Source organism: Podarcis erhardii (assembly GCF_964252035.2).
Source record: "Podarcis erhardii genome assembly, chromosome: 16".
NCBI classification, from domain to species: domain Eukaryota; kingdom Metazoa; phylum Chordata; class Lepidosauria; order Squamata; family Lacertidae; genus Podarcis; species Podarcis erhardii.
The window spans coordinates 9,275,800-9,296,309 of NC_138514.1; the positions used below are offsets into that span (position 1 = coordinate 9,275,800).

General features: G+C 47.0%; 1 protein-coding gene across 1 annotated transcript in view; it reads left to right on the forward strand.

Moving 5' to 3' along the window:
- Positions 1-20,510, forward strand: part of ADGRA2 (adhesion G protein-coupled receptor A2) — a 118,616-nt gene that overhangs the window by 23,042 nt on the left and 75,064 nt on the right. Inside the window, exon 2 of the mRNA XM_081843261.1 lies at positions 18,666-18,737. Within this exon, the coding sequence (XP_081699387.1) occupies positions 18,666-18,737 (72 nt within the window). The remainder of the gene's footprint in view (positions 1-18,665; positions 18,738-20,510) is intronic.

The window sequence follows — 20,510 nt, forward strand, 5'->3', positions numbered from 1 at the left end:
GACCGCGCCGAACCCAGAAGTACTGAAATGGGTTACTTCTGGGTTTCGGCGCTCATGCATGTGCAGAAGCGCTAAATCACGCTTTGTGCATGCGCAGAAGCGGAGCTGCGGGTTGTGAACGCTGTGGGTTGCGAATGTGCCTCCCGCACGGATAACGTTCGCAACCTGAGGTTCCACTTTACTAGAACATCTCCAGAAGCTCCTGCTTCAAGCCCTGGCAGGCCCTATGCCTGAAACTCTGATGAACTGCAGCCAGTCAGTGTAGACAATGCTGAGCTAGAAAGGCCAATGTTCCGTCAGGCTCAGTATATGCTTGTTTTCCAGTGTTTCTGTGCAATTATGCATGGTGTTGAGAATATATATATACTGTACATAAGAGTCTCTTTTCATCTCTTTGCCCCTCATAACATCCCAGGCACAAAAAATTAGATGCACTTGAAAAGTCTTCTCTTTGGGATTGGGGTGAGACAGGACCTATTATTCTGGTTTGCAGCAGAAGCTGGGATTGCACAGCACCAATTGGCCAGCTCCTATACCAGCTAAGACACAACTTTATCCTTGTTCAAAGTAAAGGTGGCCCTTACGGTGTTCACTCCCTTCCTTTTGGGAAAAGTTCGCTGCAATCATCTGGAAGTAGGGGAAGGAGTAGCAGGAAAAGGAAATGGAGATTTGGTCAGTGGGCTGTATACGGGGTGCACCTTTTTTGCTTCTGTAAAGGGTGGATGTAAGAGGTAGAGAGCTCAGTACACAGGTAAAAACAAGGAGATCTAGTTCTATTCACACGTGTATATCCACACACTGTGAGAGGTAGAAATCTCTGTGGTAGGAAATCTCCCTAATCCAATCTATTTCCCTTTGTTGTCTGTGTGCCCAAACTTGACTAGTCAGTTTTCCTTCCAACAGAATTGCCCATACTTTGTTATACCATGCTTCTAACAATAGATCTTTAGGGTTTCATCCAGCATTTCACAACTTAAATAAATGAATGAATGAATCTAAGCATTTTGCCTTATATGGGATTCTGAAATCTTGGCTACAAAAGATTGATGACAATGCTAATTTTGGGTCCATCTGTATTTCATTCTTTGCCCTACATATGTCTTTATGGTTTTTGCAGCTTGTGGGTGCAATTCTTATCTTTGTATGACAGGCGACATTCTTGCCACAGAAAAGCCAGAGGCTTCGTCACACTTACACTGCTGTGTGCCCCATCCAAACAAGGAAGAGGGGTTATCGCAGTTCAAGGATGCATTCCTTACAGACAAAAGCACTTGAGAATGTGGAGATGGGGCAATGAGGGGTGTGGTCTGTGGAGAGCCCCAAGGACCAGGGAGAAAGGTCTAATGGGTCGCATTTGGCCCCTGGGGCTGAGGTGCCCGACCCCTCATGTAGCAGTAAATGTTCCTGTGCCTCAAGATTACAAACCAACTCCTGCCCCCACCAGCTCGCAGCTGCACAAACAGGAAAATGTGCCCTCTCCTTCTCTCCCTGCCTCGCAACACACAAACCGGGGTTGTTCACCAGCTGGCATAGAGGAGAAATTCTTTCCTCACCCCAGACATTGCGACTGTCGTGTTTTAATGGAGAACAAGAACCTATCTGCCGAATCTTTGTTAAAGGGGGATAAAGAAGTTGGCTTTCTTTCATAAGTTCACCCCACCCAAAACCATCCTAAGAAAGTCCGTCCACTCTCTGCATGCGCCAAACGGCCTGTATCCTGTTAGACCTTCAGCATGTGCTTTTAATTACTGGAGTATTAGCAACAACAGAAAGAGCTGAGAGAGGGAGGGAGCTTGAAGCAGAAAGACACACTCTCTCTCTCTCTCTCTTTTTGTCTTGCTTCCTTTCTCGACTCCGATCTTCTGCTTTTGGGAGGTAGGGGGGGCTTACTCTCTTTCTCTCTTCATTTGCTGCACGTCTCCATACCACCGGCTGCTTTCTGACTGAGGGGGGCGAGCATCACTCCACATCCTTTTTTGGTTGGGCGCAGAGAGGAAGTTTATTGTTTTAGCAGCCCTGTTTCTGGAGCTATTATTTATCCAAGTGGATTCGAGTGTGCTTGAGAAAATAATTGTCTGTTTTCCTTTCAGCTCCTCATATGAGAATTTTATTTTATTTAAGGAAGAAGGCGGGGGCGGGGGGAGGGGAAGAGAGAGAGAGAGCAAGAGAGCACAGCAGCCAAGCCCAAGTCCCGCCATCTGATAGTGGCTGATTGTGCGCAGCTCTGGTGGTGCGGTCACAAGTGCCTCTGTGCCTAGCAATTAAGCGGCATTAGCTTCAAACTGCTGGAAACTCAAGGTGACTCAGTGTTAGGGCCGCGCTGGATGCAATTGGCTCGATGTGCTGAATCAAAGTCAAGCCTGGCTGGGTTTATACAGAAGTCAGCTCTCTATGTTCATATCCACACCAAATATATATATATATATATATATATATATATATATATATATATATGCATGCCATAGAGCATCCTGGGAATTGTAGTTTGTTAAGGGTGCTGGGAATTGTAGCTCTGTGAAGTCAGCACCGTTAGGGTTCCCAGGATTTTCTGTGACTGTTCAAGCAGTATAATAGTGCGTTAAATGTGTGGTGTGGATCTGGCCTACCAAGGGAATCACACTACACTCTGCTCTGTTTGGCTGAGGAACAGTTCCCTTCTTTGATGGAGATTTCAGTTTGGTTGGTTTCCTCCCCCCCCCCCCCGCTCCTAATCCTCACATTGTTAGGAGGGATATTTCCAGCCCTCGCTCAATTAGGCGATGACTTTATTGTTTGGCTTTGTGTTCCCAAGAGGTCAGCGCAGGAGGGTGGTCAGAGCAGAGCCCACGTGTTGCAGAACTTGTAGCCGAAAGTTGTTGTACTGTCTCTCCACCCCTTGTATTCCTCTTGCAACGATCATCAGTTTGGAAGGGACGTCAGAGATCACCTAGGCCCCATCGGCACTATGCATTTAATGCAGTATTATATTACTACTTTAAATAGTCATGGTGTCCTCCTAAAGGGAACCCTAGGAGTTTGCTAAGGATGCTGAGAGAAGTTAGGAGACCGCTGTTCACCTCATGGAGCTACAATTCCCAGAGTAGCTTAACAGTCAATTCCTCTGCCCAGGAAACTCTGGGAATTGTAGCACTATGGGCCAGTAGGGGTCTCCCAAAAACTCCCTGCACCCTTAACAGTTTGCTTGGATAAAAGAATCAACTGAGTAGTATCCCCTGCACCTAGTGGAGGTTGGTGGGAGAAGGGGTGAGTGAGAGATATCATTTTCCCAAGAAAATGTTGTGGTTTGGCTTTTGAAAGCAATGAAAATGCAGTTTATGGCAGAACTGTACCTCAACTTGTAGAGCACAGCTTTTACATGCAAAAGATTCCGAGTTCAATTTTTGGCGTCTTTAGGTAGGGCAAAGTTACAGACTTCCCCTGCATGTGAAGACAGGCTCCGGCAGATTGAGTGGATGAGAATGATATAGTGGTACCTCGATTTTCGAACATAATCCGTTCTGGAAGTCCGTTTGAGTTCCGAAACGTCCGAAAACTGAAAGTGAAAGCCTCAAATTGCAAGCCTCAATACGGAAAACTCAAAATGGAAGCCGTGTTTCCTGTTCGAGTTCTGAGGCGCGTTTGAAAACCGAGGCACTTACTTTCGGGTTTTCAGTGTTCAAGTTCCAAAATGTTCAAGTATGAAGGTGTTCGAAAACCGAGGTACCACTGTATAGGGTCCAACAGTCAAGAAGATGGTTACTGCCGATGCTGTAGAGGAAAATGAGAGGCTGATGGGAATTCTCAACCTTGGGAGGTAGCCCATCTAGGAGTAGGAAAGCTCTGATCCTAAACCTCTGCTGTCTTGCGGATGTACTCATTTGTGAGAAAGGCTTTGGGAGCAAATCCCAAGGAAAAATCTGTATCTGCTACCTTGTTGGATATATTCGGGAGAGGAAAAGGCTAAGGAGTAAAGCTTACAAAAATCCAGAGTAAAGTCCCTAAGACATTTTGTACACCTTCTTCTAGCACCTCCTGCAGCCAAACTGTTGCCAAACGTCTTGCTCTTCTTTCCTTTGGACCACACCAGTGAGGCTGAGAGGAGGGGACTTGTCTTCTGGCAGCCCAGGACCTCCATATACACTGCCCAGGCTTGCCCCCTGGAGAGGACACTTCAGTGCTGCTAACGTTTGTTTTTTAGTCATTTAGTCGTGTCTGACTCTTCGTGACCCCATGGACCAGAGCATGCCAGGCACTCCTGTCTTCCACTGTCTCCCGCCGTTGGGTCAAACTCATGCTGGTAGCTTCGAGAACACTATCCAACCATCTCGTCCTCTGTCGTCCCCTTCTCCTTGTGCCCTCCATCTTTCCCAACATCAGGGTCTTTTCCAGGGAGTCTTCTCTTCTCATGAGGTGGCCAAAGTATTGGAGTCTCAGCTTCAGAATCTGTCCTTCCAGTGAGCACTCAGGGCTGATTTCCTTCAGAATGGATAGGTTTGATCTTCTTGCAGTCCATGGGACTCTCAAGAGTCTCCTCCAGCACCATAATTCAAAAGCATCAATTCTTCGGCGATCAGCCTTCTTTATGGTCCAGCTCTCACTTCCATACATCCCTACTGGGAAAACCATAGCTTTAACTATACAGACCTTTGTTGGCAAGGTGATGCCCACAACAGCAAAGGTTGGGGGCAAGGGATGAACTCCCATGCATGGCTTATAAAACCTGAGTTTACAAAACTATGGATGAACACTGCTGGTAAAAAGCAGTTTCCTCTGTTCTCTACAATGGAAGATCTACTTTGCGGGAAAGGCAAGCTGATGTCCTGCGTCTGCGAACTGTTTAATCTTAATAAAATAAAATGAATATCTGTCCAATGTCTGGGCAGCTCACCACTAGTAGTGATCCTGCAAGCAAAGTAAGGATGCATCTTTTATTAAGGACTCTGCTTGTTCATGTGGGAATGGCCATGCATCTCAACCAAGTTATTATTAGCAACAACAGTCACTACACCCCAGAATTAGTGGGCATTTCTTTCCACCAAATCCCAAACAGTCTCCTTTCCCAAACCGAGATAGGCTATTTTGAAACCTTGGGATATTGTGTGGTGTTGGCAATGGAGGAAGAGCAGTGACATAACAAGAGCACTGCCCAATCCAAGCAGAGGTCTTCCATCTACTTCATCATTCTGCTTCTGACAGCAGAGCCACATCTACACCATACTGTGGATGCCAGACCTCTGTAATCCCTGGGTCCAGCATGTGCTAAAAGCTAATCAAGGCAGGCCAGCATCCTGAACCCCTGGGCCTGGCAAGTGTTAAAATAAGCCAGGCTAGCTTCCTGATGAAGCAATTGCCTGGTTGATGGACCACTAAGTGGGGGGGGGGGGCTATGGGACTCATGACCACTGGATGTAGTGATGACTTAGATGATTTTAAAAGGGGATTATACCAGGGGTAGGCAACCTAAGGACCGTGGGCCTGATGCGGCCCAATCGCCTTCTAAATCTGGCCCGTGTACAGTCCGGGAATCAGTGTGTTTTAACATAAGTAGAATGTGTTCTTTTATTTAAAATGCATCTCTGGGTTGTTTGTGGGGCCTGCCTGGTGTTTTTATTTGAGTAGAATGTGTGCTTTTATTTAAAATGCATCTCTGGGTTATTTGCATGTTCAGACCCAGAAACCTTCCCCCTAAATAAATTCACACTTGACTCAAATTTTTGGTTTGTTTTTGGTAGAATTTAGGCCACAACTTTATTGATTACAGAAAGTGAATGGTAGCATAGGCTCTGGTTTGACTAGCTCCCTGCCATGCAGGTAGCGCTGACCCAGGGTTCCAGCATAGGTCAGCCAAGGGTGAACACCTGGAAAAGCGGAAAGCTGGGAACAGGCTACCTCCACCACCCAAATGTCCCCCTGGACTCAGGCACAGGCTCAACCCTCTCTCAGGGGTTGACCAAACCATCGAGTCCCTGAATTCCTTTAACGGAATACCATTCACATAGGGATGGCGAGAGCGTTCTCCCACCCCTATCACCTGAACCAGTGCCTATCCACAACCTTACAAGTTGTGATGATTTGCTACGTGGCAGGCGAAACCCAAATGGCAACAGCCAATCAGACAAGTGGGGAAAATTCCTGCCGTGCCCCTGTCCCAACGACAGACAACACACGGCGGCTTAGCAAGGTCAAGTGCAAAGTCCTAAAAGTAGGGAGAGGTGGGTGGGTGTTCCGAATGCAGGCACCAAAAGAGGAAGCTCTGGGTCACGTGCATGGGCATAGATAGGTCCCTCAAACCATTTGGACTGCGTCCCATTGGCCAGATTGCACCCAGCTATGAGGGACCTACCAATTGGGTGTTGTGGCTGACCAATCATACCCACCCACAACACAGGGAGTTGGTTGTCCAGGTCTCACCGCAGTACATGCCCTTTTTAAGGGAGGGCCTGATTTGTGGGGCATAGGAATTCATTCATCCCCCACCCCCCACCCCAAAAAAATAGTCTGGCCCACCACATGGTCTAAGGGACGGTGGACTGGCCCACAGCTGAAAAAGGTTGCTGACCCCTGGATTAGACAAATTCATGGAGAGGACATGGCTACTTCCACCGTGACTCTGGGAAGCTGGCCTGCAGTATCTTTAAGTATTTGTGATTGTTTATTGCTAACACTCTCTTGCCTAGGATTGCTGGCTTCCTGCAGTGTCAAATGTTAATTGGTGTGGTTTTTAGCTGGTTCCCAGCCACTCTGAAAGCAGGATCTAAATTTAATAAGTAAACCAGTTCAAGGAAAGGGTGGTGCGTTCCATTTGATCGCCTGAGGCAAAACAGGAACACACTGCTGTCTCCCTAACTTGGGTTGCGTGGCACCGACCATAGAGCAGAAGCAGAGATGACGAGTCCCAGCGAGAATTTGCAAGATCTTGCTGAAGTCTCACAAGATCTCATGTGCTCAAGATTTCTTCAAGATCTTGCCGGAAGCCGGCGCTGCTTCTCTACCAGTGGTTGAGGTGGCAGGGCAGATGGGGGCGCCCCAAAAGGGCACTGCTTTTGGATGTCCACTGCCTGAGGCAGCTGCTTCACCCTGCCTCCTGAGCGGGCAGACCCTGATGGAGGGCCTGAAGAAATTTAGGGTTTGTTGAGCAGATTGCCCTTTTCATAAAAGACCACCATTTGGATCCTGTCCTCTGCCATGCCCAGAGAGCAGATACAGCCTGGAACACCTGAACTGTCCTCCAGCAAGGGAAATGGTTTTGGTTTTCAAGTGAGGCAGGCTGAATGCAGCTTCCGGCAAGCCCACTGTCCTCATACCCCACCCCAGAAAAAAACAAAACTTCTTCCTCCCTTAACCCAATCTGGACAAGCCCTGTGTAAATAAACATAACAAGAAGCTAGTCAATAACAGGAAACCAGCTAAGCAGAGCAGGCGGGAGACCCGTTTAGACAAGGCCCTGCAGCCCAGAAAATTTGTGTCCTGGGTCTGCTCTGTGATTCTGCCCTGCTGTTAATAATAACAAGAAATTACTAGGGATGTTAATTACTAGCAGCTGAAATTAGGTAAAGAACGACTCCATGCTCATTTTCCAATCTTAAAACCGACACCAGTTTATGATTTTTTTTAAATTAAAAAAAAAACGCGTTGTGGAAATGTTCCAGCATATTAGTGTAAATTTATCCTACTTTACACAGCTTTGTCTGTTCTACACATTTTTGCAATACATTTTTGCAATGCATTTTAATTTGCACTTTTTCCTAGTATATTCATTTTTGTACACGTTACTTGGCTGGAGGACTGCACTGCAAAAATTCAGGGAACTGTGGATTTCAAAGGATGCCTGTGTTTCAGTTTCCCGATTGCTTCAGGGAATGCCAGTTAGGTCAGTTTGACTTTAGTTGCAAACTGAACTTAATTTCTTCCACGTCCTTAGAATTGATTAGTTTTGGGGAAGGGTCATGTGGGAAGGATAAGGAATTATCTCCTTGTCTTATCATGCATTTTGCTTTAGCTCACGCTAGGAGTCTTCCTGCCAGATGGGGACTTCTCCAGCTGCCATTCCTGGGGTCTGAACTGGTGATGACTAACGAAGAAAGGGATCTTGGGGCTCATGGTAAAGAGTGATAATAAAACATTGCCCCAATGTGGGGCAGCTGTGAAAATGGAGAATCCCATGCATTGAATTGATTGGAAATAGAACTGCCAGTATCTTGAATCTCTCAAGACTTACGGAAATCTCTGGTGTTAGCCACATTGGAATAATGGGTACAATTCTGGTTGGTTGTGGCTAGGGTTATTCTGCCCTTTGATTGTCACGCAGCACTGTTTCCTTTCTGCTGCAGTTTGTATTCTGCCACAAACTGCATTATTCGTCTCACTGTCTGCTGTGGTGAAATCACACAACTTACGTAATTTATGCAAATAGTTAAATGAATTACATTGTTCTGCCCTTTTCATTTCAATGAAAGGTACAAACAATGGCAATTGGGGGGGGGGGACATAATCTATTAGGTATCATTTACGAACTGAAAGGAGCAACAACAGAGTATATACCTATCATTTTTTACTGGAGTGATTTCTGTTCAAATTGCGGGACAAATAAGAGAACACCAGCAATTTTTGCTCCCGTTTCTGTTTCTGTCAGAATTCTCCAACATCCTTAGTTGTGTCTTTCGAGTAAGGATACAGGATACTGGAATGGAGGAACGACTGACCTGTTGGAATCTTTGGTTGTAGCACCTGGATGGCAAACATCGTGGCTGAAAGTCATAGTTCTATAACTTAATCTTAGAAACTGAAGCTAAGCAGCAAATTTGACATGTCCGTGGAGACCCATGAATGAATTCGACCCTCTAGTGTCTTTTCCTGTGAAGTAGCTGGATATTGTGAACATAGGAAGCTGCCTTATAGACCTTTAACCCATCTAACTCAGTATTGTCCACTCAGCACTAGACCTTTGGGGTCTGGAAATGCAGTACCCTCTGCATACAAAGCCATGACATTAGAAGCTTGGTAGATAAGGGGAAGAGCTTATCGGTAGAGGATTTTAAAAGCACACGCACACAATCACGTTCCTGACTCAGTGGAAACAGGAACTGAATGCGGCCCTCCAAGCCTTTCTATCTGGCCCTTGGAATTCCCCATAGTCCACACAGCTGCACTGCCTACTGGCCCTGCATTATATGGTTTGCTTCTGGCTGAAATGTGCCCTTGAGCCCTGGCCATGCTTCTCGCTTACCTGGGTGGGGAGGGTAGAGCGAGCTGTGCATTATTAACTAGCCTACTGCGTGAAAGCAGGATTTGATTCATTCCTCTGCCCATGTTTGCAACTGGCCCTGCCCACCACTGGCATGTGGCCCCTAGAAGGGTGCGAGTGTGGCCCCTGGGCTGAAAGATGTTCCCCAGCTCTGGTCTAGAACTACATCTGTCAGGCATCAGCCCAGAAACCATGCCTTTGCCTTCTTAAAAGGACTCCATTAAGGAAAGCCTCGCTTGGGGGAAGAAGGAGGAACCGTATCTTTGCACGCAGGAGGCTTGAAGCTCAGTCCTCGCTCTTGACTCTCCGGTTCAAAGTCTCAGACCCCAGGGCTGGGAAGGAACGCCTCCTCTGCTGCTTGCAAGAGCAAATGACCTCCATGGTCAGTAAAACTGCATAGAAGTTGCAAGCCAAGAGGGGACATAATAAGTGCATTCTGACCTCCCCTCCCCAACTCATTCTGCTCCCCCTCCTGTCCTGCCTGCAAGATAAGAGGATGGGTGGAGGGATCCGGGAAGGAAATGCTGGGTCTCCATCCTCTCTCGCTGCCTTGGACCTTTTTCAAGGCACAAGCAGGATCTGCCTCTGCGCTGACGCTTGGCAAACCCAACTTGGTGTTTGTTTTGTTTAAATCTCCCCCCACCTCTTGCTTGCCTGCCCCCACCTCCGGCTCCATTTTGCGTTCCAAGTGAAATTGCATCTGATGTGTCTGAGTCTCTTTTGAAAGTGGGACTGCTGAGGCCCCTTAATTGTTTAGGCGCCTTGGAAAGAAAGTTTCCCCATTGCTGCTGTTATCTTTCAAGTCCATGTTTTTTTCATTAACATAGTTCCCCTTTTAAACAAATGAGCCAAAATCCTGCGTGCTTTCTCTCTCTTTCTCCCTCCCTCTCTCTGTGTGTGTTGTCATACAAATGGAGACCCCACAGGCAGATGCTGGAAACGGATAGGCGTAGGGTAGCTTTCCCAACCTGGTGCCCCTAAGGTGTTGCCAGACTCCAACTCCCATTAGCGCCAGTTGGTGTGGCCCCTGGTAGAGCAACAAGTCAGGGGTGAGGGTTTTGTTTTGTTTCAGTGTGCAGTTTGACACAAAATCTGGAGTTTGGAGGAAAACTGGTGCTTTTGGACAGCTGATAATGTCCAGCTTGAAACATGGGAAGGAAACTAGGCATGTTAGGCGTGTTGTGTTTGCTAACTGTTTACATGACAGGGACAGCATGTACACAGATTGTAGCTTGCATAGCTCAGTTTGTAGAGCAAAAGAATCTCAATCTCAGGGTTATGTGTTTGAGCCCCTCGTTGGGTTTGCAGGGGGCTGGATTAGATGACAGTTGTGGTCTCTTCCAACTCTGCAATTCTATGAATCTATGAAAGGGACGCGGGTGGCGCTGTGGGTTAAACCACAGAGCCTAGGACTTGCAGATCAGAAAGTTGGCGGGTCGAATCCGTGCGACGGAGTGAGCTCCCGTTGCTCGGTCCCTGCTCCTGCCAACCTAGCAGTTTGAAAGCACCTCAAAGTGCAAGTAGATAAATAGGTACTGCTCCAGCGAGAATGTAAACGGCGTTTCCGTGAGCTGCTCTGGCGGCTTAGTCATGCTGGCCACATGACCAGGAGGAAGCTGTACACTGGCTCCCTCGGCCAATAAAGCGAGATGAGCACTGCAACCCCAGGGTCTGTCACGACTGGACCTAATGGTCAGGGGTCCCTTTACCTTCACCTTATGAAATTATATAAGGGTGGAATGTACTGCTTTAAACAAACTGCCATATAAACCACCTTATTTCGGGCCGGAAGCTCCTCGCCCTCACCTTCATTTGCTTTTCCGTATCCTTCAATACCATCAAAGCCCTCCTTGGTTTTGTGGCTGCTACTTACTGAACTGAGAAAAATTCATAAATGAATTGTCAGTGTCAACGGGTATTAGTTAGGCCTGTCTGCTATGGAGAAATCAACCCCATGTACAGGGTGTAAGCTTAATGCAAGAGCAAAGTGTTGCTATGCTTAGCTCCCCCCTGGTTTTTCCAGTGTGGGGTGTCTGATGGGGAATTTGGTGCAGCTGGAAAAATCTGCTTTTTACAAACCTGCTGGGGCGGGAGATGAATTTGTGGAGTCTCAGTGGAGTTCTTTCTCCCAGCCTTGCAACCCTTTCTAGCCAGTTGTCTTGCTTAACCTCCATGCAGGTCATAGAGCTGCCTGCCCTTACTGCGTTTAGCCCCTGCTATCTGCACCTCTAACCCTACTTGACTCTTTGGCCTCATAAACATTGCTGGGGTGGGTTTTGTTTACTGCCAAAGTCAATGCAGCTGATGGCACAAAAGCTATTAAGGTTCTGGTAACGGGTCGGCTGAGGCTTAATGCAAGGCAAAGGGGGCCTCCAGAATGCAGCTGTTTTCTGGTGGGGATTCAGTCACATACTGGCACATCCAGGCTGCACTATTACTGTTGATGGGGTGGGGTGGGGGCATCTTCCCCCACCAGCTTCCCCCAAAGACCCGACTTTTTGTGACTAAGAAACTGATGGGGAAATGTGCTGGATTTTTTGGGTTAACACTTGTTTTGACGCTATGCTGTCTAACCTACCCGCAAACCAATCAGAATGAAAGTTCATTAAATAGCCGGTTTCCCTGCAAAGAATTCAGGATAGTGCTCAATGAAAAGTTTGTCTGGAAGCATCCCAATATGGTGCTCCTGGCAACCTCTAATCACCACCTGCAGTATTGCATCTGTTCTCCAGCTGCAAGAATCCTTCCATTGGTCTGCACAAACAGCAAAAAATGGCAATTGCATGGCTTATTTGACTCATCCTATTAACTGGATAGCTCAGCTGGTTAGAGCTTAGTGCTGATAACACCAAGGTTTCAGGTTCAATCCCCATATGGAATAGTTGCCTATTCTTGCATTTCAGGGGGTTGGACCAGATGATCCTTAGGGTCCCTTCCAGCTCCACAATTCTGTGATACTATGAAACAGTGGAAGAAGGATTGTGGGAAGCTGAGGGATATCCAAAGCTACATCGCTGATGAAGAATACAAAGGGGGAAAAGGTCTGAGCTTGAAGCTTTAGTGGGAATGAGAGGGTCAAGGGTATTCTTTCCAAGCCATAAAGATGCAGATTCCTTCTCTTGGACACTGGCAGCAGATCAGTCAGGATGCTGATTTTTATCTCGGCCGCCTGGGTCCTTGCCTTTTTTGGGATGTGATCTGGATGTTATGGCAGAAACTTGGATCACCCAAAGTTATCTAAAAACCAGGCAAAGCTTTCACTTTCCACCTTGTGAATATGTCTTCCCATCTGTGTATGCAGCGGTACACCTGGTACATCTCTTCTCTGTGTTTTCACTGCAATGGCTGGATTGCTGAGCATTCATGGGGTGGGGCAACTTTCAGATAGGGGTGGGGAACCTCAGGCCCAGGGACCAAATGCCTGGCCTCTGGGTCTCTGCACAAGCCATGCCCCTCACCACCTTCCTTGGCTGAAAAGTGCCCTTGAACTCGGATCAAGAGTTTTGCTTGCCTGGATGGAGGACATTTGTGTGTGTGTGTAGAAAGTAGCCTACTGTACAAAGGGGAAATTTACATTCATGGTGTTAAGTTGTGGGTGAACATATCAGACGACACGGTGATTCTTCAAACAGCTCTTGTTTATTCACAGGCCAGAAAAGAACTGAACTGAAGGGTTCAGCCAGCCTGCTTATATAGAACTCCACTAGAACGCAACAGTAACCACTTTCTGTAACTATCCAATCACTCAACGTCACTTTCAATCCCCTATTTGCATATGTGGACCTGAGTGAAAACTATCTACAGTATCCCCCTGCTGGCCCAGGGTGAGAACTTCAGTACATAATACATGGCTCCACTCACTTTTGCCTCTGGCGCCACCCATTTCTGGCATGTTGCCTCCCCCCCAAGTGGGTCACGCAGGAGGGAACCTGGTGTTCCGCCTGAAAAAGTTTCCCTACCCCTGCTTTAAGAGGGTGATATGGCTGGACTAGTGATTTGTTTAGCTATCCAAAGCTGACTGTAACTGAATAAGGTGGTTGCTCTATAACTCTTGCCATTTTTAGCTGTGGCCCTCCTGATGTTCTTGGACTCCAGCGCCCATCGCCCGTGACCTTTGGCCACGCTGGCTGGACCTGAAGGGAACTGGAGTTCAACAACAGCTGGAGGGCCACAGGTTCCCAGGACCTGTCAGAGTGGGTGCAAACCTGCTGGCAACACCCATCCCTTGCCGATGCGTCTGCTTGCCACATACCTTGCTCAACAAGCATTCAATGCTGGTGCTAAAAGAACTGCGTTTGCACAGGGCTCTTTCAGTCCATTTGGGGACATTGGCCAATCCGGCGAAGGAGCCCTTGACAGGCGCCACCCCTTTCTTACTAATGCTGAATGCGCAGCTGCCAGGGGGCATGGTCAGCATACACCCCCTCTTGTGTTCTTTGAATGCATGAGAAGGTTCATTTGCAGAGTGTCTTCCTTCATTACTCATTTTAGATCAGAAGTGTGCATGCATTATGCTCCTGAAATGCCACTGTGTGCTCTAACACACTAAACTGTGGAAGATCTCTTCATTTGAATTTAAGGTGGTCAAGAAAGGCACTCGTGCGGTTCTGAAATTGTGGTTAGTAATCATTTTGTAGCATTCTGGACTTTGGGACGGAGTTCAGCCGTGGAGCATTAGTTTTTCATGAAGAAGGTCCCAGGTTCAGACTCTGGCTACAGCTGGGAGAGAACCCAGCCTGAAATCCTGGGTGTCTGCTGCCAGTCAGGTTAGACAATACTGAGGTAGATGGACCAATGGTCTGACTCAGTCGAAAGCATCTTCTGATGGGTTCCAAGGGAGCACCTGAAGGCAAGGGACTGGCCCTTTTTATTCTGCTGGCTCAGGGAAAAGAGGATGGGAGGTAACTTGGCCTGGCTGGGGGGGTGGGCACATTCCCTGGCCTGTGTTGGAATGACCCAACAAAGGAAGATGTTTTCACAGTCTGGTGATAGGCGTAACTATGCATGTGGCAGCGGCAAAGGAAGTACTTAGCATAACCAATAAGGGGGAAATAGAGGTCAGGCTTTCCTATTGTTCAGAGAGGAAATTCCATCTGCAGTTGCCAGACAGGACACCACCTATTGCCAGCTGCTCCGGGGCCATGCATAGTTTATATATTAAGATACATGCTGCAGGCATGTGAAGTTGAAGCTGGGCCAATCGCGACTGACGAGGGCTGGAACTTGGTTGGCAGAGCATGCAGAAGATCTTGGGTTCAATTCCCAGCATCCTTATGGGGGGGCTGGGAGAGACCCCTGTCTGAAAAACCTGGAGAGCCTCTGCTTGGTCACTGTAGACAGTATTGATCAAGATGGACAAAGGGTCTGGTTTGGTATAAGGCAGCTTCCTTATACAGTATCAGAAAAGAAATAGGCTCCCATAGCAAAGGTTTTGTCTCAGGGGCAGGAAACCTTTTTTCTCCTGAGATCCACATTCTTTTGTGGAAAGCCTTGTGGGGGCCACCAATGGTCAGGGGCCAAAGGCAAACTGGGCAGAGCACCGGATGTGACTTATGTACAATAGGTGGCATTCCAGCCACGCAAAGAGGAAGAGGCTTCTACACTCTCATGCACACATCTCCCCATCTTCTTCCTAGGCAAGCTATAGAGGCATTTTGGCAGCTCATGTACACAGTTCAAGAACAGCTTAAAGAAGGGGTGGAGAAGGGCCAGTGATCTGTGCAATCTGGACAGGCTGGGGGGAGCTGGGAGGGTCAGAGAGAGAGTTATGGTGGGCCACATTTGGCCTTCAGGCCTCAGGATGCCCACTCCTGCTTTATACCTAGGAGGTGTTTTTTGGCACCCTCCTCCCGGAAGAAGTGTTTTGCTTTCAATTGCCGCTACCAGAGTTTGTATTTAGTGACTCTTTATTGCATGAGGCTGAAGTCCATAATCACCAATGTGGGGCCTTTAAAGAAATAAATATCATTTTTGTTTCCACACATACCTGAAAAACCGTTTTCTTGAGTGCATGTTTAAAACGCCCTGTGGCAGCCACCAGTATTACCTGTGTGTACCTTGTCAGATGTTTGCTGTAGCTGAGAGTAGGAAAGCCCCCACCCTAAACCTTCCTAGTACAACCCAAAAGCCAGTTGATGGGAGCCAAGGTTGTTTCCTCTGGGATGACCCAAGGGGATGGCTTCTCTCTTTGCATAGTGACACAGTGGCATCGCTGTGATGGCTGCCAAAGAGCCTATTGAGAAAGTGGCCTTGCTTAAAAGGGTGACGTCGAGAGTCTGAAGTGTCTTCTGACTGCAAGCTGTCTAAAGCTCAGGGGCTGCTTGATGGCCCTCGCTGGTGGAAGGCAGTGTCTGCGAGGGCTAATTGCTCATTAAAAAAGCTTTTAATGAGCATCTGGGAGAATTGGTGGCTGCTCTTCCTTTCTCCCCCTCCTTTCAACATGGCTGCCTTCCTGCTCGTTGGGCCTGAGGCCAAAAGAAGGCCCTTTTCGTGGTCAGCTAAACTGTTTACTTTGGGACAAAGAGGTCTGAAAAGCCCTCAGCCCTGGCTGCTGCCAAAATGCTGAACTCGGACGGGGACACTTGACCTGCAAGTTTGTGAGATGAAGGAACTCCGCTGGGCAGAGAGCAGATCTCAGCATTGTGGTTGAGCAGAGCGCTTTGGCATATGGCTGAATGTGTGGAGAACTAGCATTGAAGCCCCCTGAGGACTAGCTGCCTGGAAATGGTTTTTATCTTTTTGTACCATACAATTAAAGTTAATGTTGTTAGCCCCTCTTGTATGAATTTTGAAGAACACCAGTGCTAGCAATGTGCGCTAACCAGGTGTTAACAAGGTATTCCTCAAGGGCAGAATAAGGAATAGTGATTTATACCAGGAAATCAGGAGTCTTCCCGCTTCACAAGGACAGTGGGAGAGTATACATGTAGCACATTGTGCTTTGGCTTTACCCCACCACAGTTTGCCACCACACGATTGGGGAAGCGCTGTAGCTCAGTGGTACAGTATCTACCTTGCATGCGGAAGGACCCAAGTTGCATCTCCACGTAGGGCTGCGAGAGACCCATGCCTAAAATCTTGGAGAGCTGCTCTGACTTTCCCCTCCCCACTCCTGAACTAAGGTGCCGGCAGCAGTACTGTGGTAGAGAAGATGCTGGAAAGGCAGTGAAGGACTTTTAAACAGACCTGTTGAGATCTTTCCTCTCTCATAATATAGAACCTTTGGTCATCCAGGGAAGCTGAATGGTGGGAGATCCAGGGCAGATGAAGGAAACTACTTCTTCACACATAGTTTAAGTGTGGGATTCCCCTCCACATGAGGTGGTGATGGCTGCCATCTTGGATTAAGAGAAATTCATGCAGAAGGAAGGTATCAGTGGGTGAGTCATGGTGGCTCTCTGCTACTTCCAAGCTCAGAGGACAACAGCTGCAAGGGGGCTTTCCTTCTAATTATGCTAGCTTTTTAGTTGATTATCTTGTGTTTCTTCCAGCATCACTGACAGAAACCGAGATCTTGATTTATATGTCCATTTATTTCAATGTAATTGGTTAATTAATCAGTAAATGGGATAAAGGGCAGGCAAATTTTTACTATTTTAAATGATCACATTCTTTTATTTATAAAAGAATTGTGGTACATATTGCAATAATTTATATTACTATAGCAGCGTATCCTTATGTAGATAATAGATCTCTAGCCAGTTAAATTCAACAAACAGAAGGTAATATTTTCCCAGCTGAAATAGTAATAGAAAGGATTTAAATGAATGAATAAATGAAACAACAATATAAAGGATTAAGGAAATTCAGATTAGTAATATTAGCTACATATGCACAATAATAATGAGTAGGAACACCACTTAGCATAAATTTGGGGGGGAAGATCAGAAAATTGTAACTTTTTTTTACAGTTCTGAAACCTTTTTGTAATTCTAGGGTTCCAGAGGCAGAAGAATTGGGAGATGTTGATAGTTTTAAACCATTAGAAAATGTCTAACCTTCTGAGAGACAAATTGTTTTCAAAAATCCAACCTGAGAGTAAAGCACAAATCCATCTCTGACCCATCTGTGCCTGTGAGCAGCCTGTTCCCGTCCTTTGCCGGTGGATTTGCACCCCTCTCCCTGCACTACGATGCCCATCCAAGCCCCATTGAACTAACTGCATGAATCCTCTGGGCTGAATGGGCAAGCTCACCCTCATCTGGGACCACCATTTAGGCACAGATGCTAATGACAACCATTGGCTCGGGGACAAGACTATAAAAATACTTTGAACCTTGTATGCATTAGATGGCAACAGGCCACCCAGACATAGTTTGAATTCCTCAACTGCAACGTCTCTGTACTCCAATCTGTTTCCATTCTGCCCTTCTTTACAAGTGTACATTATATTTTGAATGGAAACCATGAGCAATAAGCATTTAAAACCACCGCCACCGCTACGATCATAAGCATTCCCAGCAGATGTGTGTTGAATGCGGTAATGGATACAGGGGAAGTACTGGGTGGGATACATTAATATGTGCTGGGAGTGTGTATTCCAGGCTTTGCCAAACTGGTGCCCACCAGCTGCTTTGGATTACAGGTTCCCATCAGATCCAAGTAGCATGACTGTGCTGCCTGGGGCTGATGGGAGTTGTAGTTCCCAATAGCTGGACAACACCAGCTTGTCAATGAAAGTCAACCAATCGATTTTATTGTGTATAGCAGGCGTAGGCAAACTCGGCCCTGCAGATGTTTTGGGACTACAATTCCCATCATCCCTGACCACTGGTCCTGTTAGCTAGGGATCATGGGAGTTGTAGTCCCAAAACATCTGGAGGGCCGAGTTTGCCTATGCCTGTTGTATAGCCAAAGGCCTTTACAATGTACAGCAGGGAATGAGAGCAAGGCTTTCCTCTGAAATCACACAACAACATGACCTGTAAAAGTTGTCAGCATAAAGATTTACAGCATAAAGTTTTAAAACCAGGAAGCACTGACATATCTAGACTGGAGCTTCTTAGTTGTCAGTGGCTGTTGGAGTCCATTAAAAAGACCGTTCAGTTTTAATAAGACCCTTCTTCTTTGCTGGGCATTCACTGTTCAGTCTTATAGAGAAGTCTGTGTCTGTTGTTCCTAGTTCTGTGACTGCAAAATGTTGCTATGGATCACTCTTCTGCTGACGTGGAAGCAAACATCTGGAAGAGCACTTTGCAAATCGGCCTATATATAACTGTTAAGTAGCTGGGTGGGGCATCTTCCTATAGACTGCTATGTCATACATTTACCCTATAGCCTTTGTACCATTCCCTACTCTCCTGCCCCCCTTGCTAACTGGGGTGTGGCTAATGAATCCATGACTAAGGACCACACACCTAGTCCACCCCTTTAAGCCCTGGATGCTTGGTTAACGCAGGATGAATAACCCTCTCTCTCTTTCCCCCCCTCCCTCTTTCCCCAGGATTTTGAGCAACAACAAGATAGCAACTCTGAAGAATGGCTCTTTTTTCGGACTTCGTGCTCTCGAGAAGCTGTAAGTGCCATTCTGTCCCATTGTGTACTCTGGGCAGTTCTGGGCCCTTAATGAAGGGCTAAGGAATTAGTGACCAAAATACAACAAAACTGAAGTCTGGGCTGTGTGTGTGTGTGTGTGTGTGTGTGTGTGTGTGTGAATTTTAATTGCCACAGCAAGAACTAGAGTGATGAGAGAGAGAGAGAGAGAGAGAGAGAGAGAGAGAGAGAGAGAGAGAGAGAGAATGTGGAAGCTGTTACATTTTGGAATTCTTAGTAAAGCAAATGAAGGATGCATTTGAGGCCACAGCTTCAAAGATCTGTACTGCGCAATGAGTCTGAACTGTTGTTTATGTGGTTCCTTCCAAGTTGCTGGACTGTATCCCACAAAAGGTTGTGGTGCAATAAATTAAATTGTGAGCCTTTTAGGTACCACAAAACACTCTGCCCGCCTGCCCCTCTTATATCCTGGGTATCAACCTGGGAGTACCATGTGCTGAAAGTTCATTGTCCAAAAAACCCAGGGGTCAGCTGGACATGATGCTGAGCCATCGTGTAGATGGCAGATTCCCAGTGATGGGAGTGCATGGTTTGGGGTGAATTGCAGCTTATTTTGGCATGCAAACACCATCCTTTTATTCAGGCTGCTTGTGCCCTCTGTAGAATTCTTCCTACTGGACCAACCTCTACCGCTTCAGAGAACAACTTTGAACATAGAATTGTAGAGTTGGAAGGAAGAGCCGAGGGTCTTCCTAGTCTAACTCCCTGCAATGCAGGAATCTCAACTAAAGCATCCGTGACAGATAGCCATTCAATCTCTGCTTAAAAACCTCCAAGAAAGGAGAGTCCATCGCCTCTCATGGGAGACTGTTCCATGCTTTTACTGTCAGAAAGTTTTCCCTGATGTTTAGTTACAATCTGCTTTTCTGTTTGGACAGCAGCTAAGATAAGAACCCAATCTAAATCACGCCCCCCCCCCTCAAAAAGCAACTGGACCCCTCCAAACTGGGGGTTTTGCGAGAATCTTCTGTTGATGCAATAATAGTCCTTTACAGTGGCACCTCAGGTTACATATGCTTCATGTTACATACGCTTCAGGTTACAGACTCCGCTAACCCAGAAATAGTGCTTCGGGTTAAGAACTTTGCTTCAGGATGAGAACAGAAATCATGCTCCGGCGGTGTGGCGGCAGCAGGAGGCCCCATTAGTTAAAGTGGTGCTTCAGGTTAAGAACAGTTTCAGGTTAAGAATGGACCAGAGAACGAATTAAGTACTTAACCCGAGGTACCACTGTATTGGTGGATTTATATTGGACCATTCACGCACAATTCCATTTTACTAGTTGTTCTGTACCGCTTCCCCATTGTTGTTGCAATAATCCTGTCTGGAGGTGGGGACTATTGCACTACAGAGCAACGAAAATGGAACAACAACAACAACAAAAATGTTTGAGGTGTGAAGAGTTGCAGGGGTTCATTAGGAAGTTACGGGACACGCATCGACGAGAAGCAAAGCAGTGGGCCCACTCCAAAACTTTGTTGCAAACACAAATGGTATTGAAAGCAGCGTTGTGTGCAATGTCCCCAATACCATACTGATCGCAGATCATCGTGAGTGCATGATAAGCAGGATGTTTGGAGGGGCCCACTGCTGAGCCCCCTGGGGGGAAACACACACACAAGCACGTTGCAGGTGTTTTCCTACTCTAGCAGAGGTAATGGCAGCTGTGGGAGGGAGTGGTAGACCAGGGAAATGGCATGCAGCAAAGGGGTTGATCTCCCCTCCCCCAGCACCG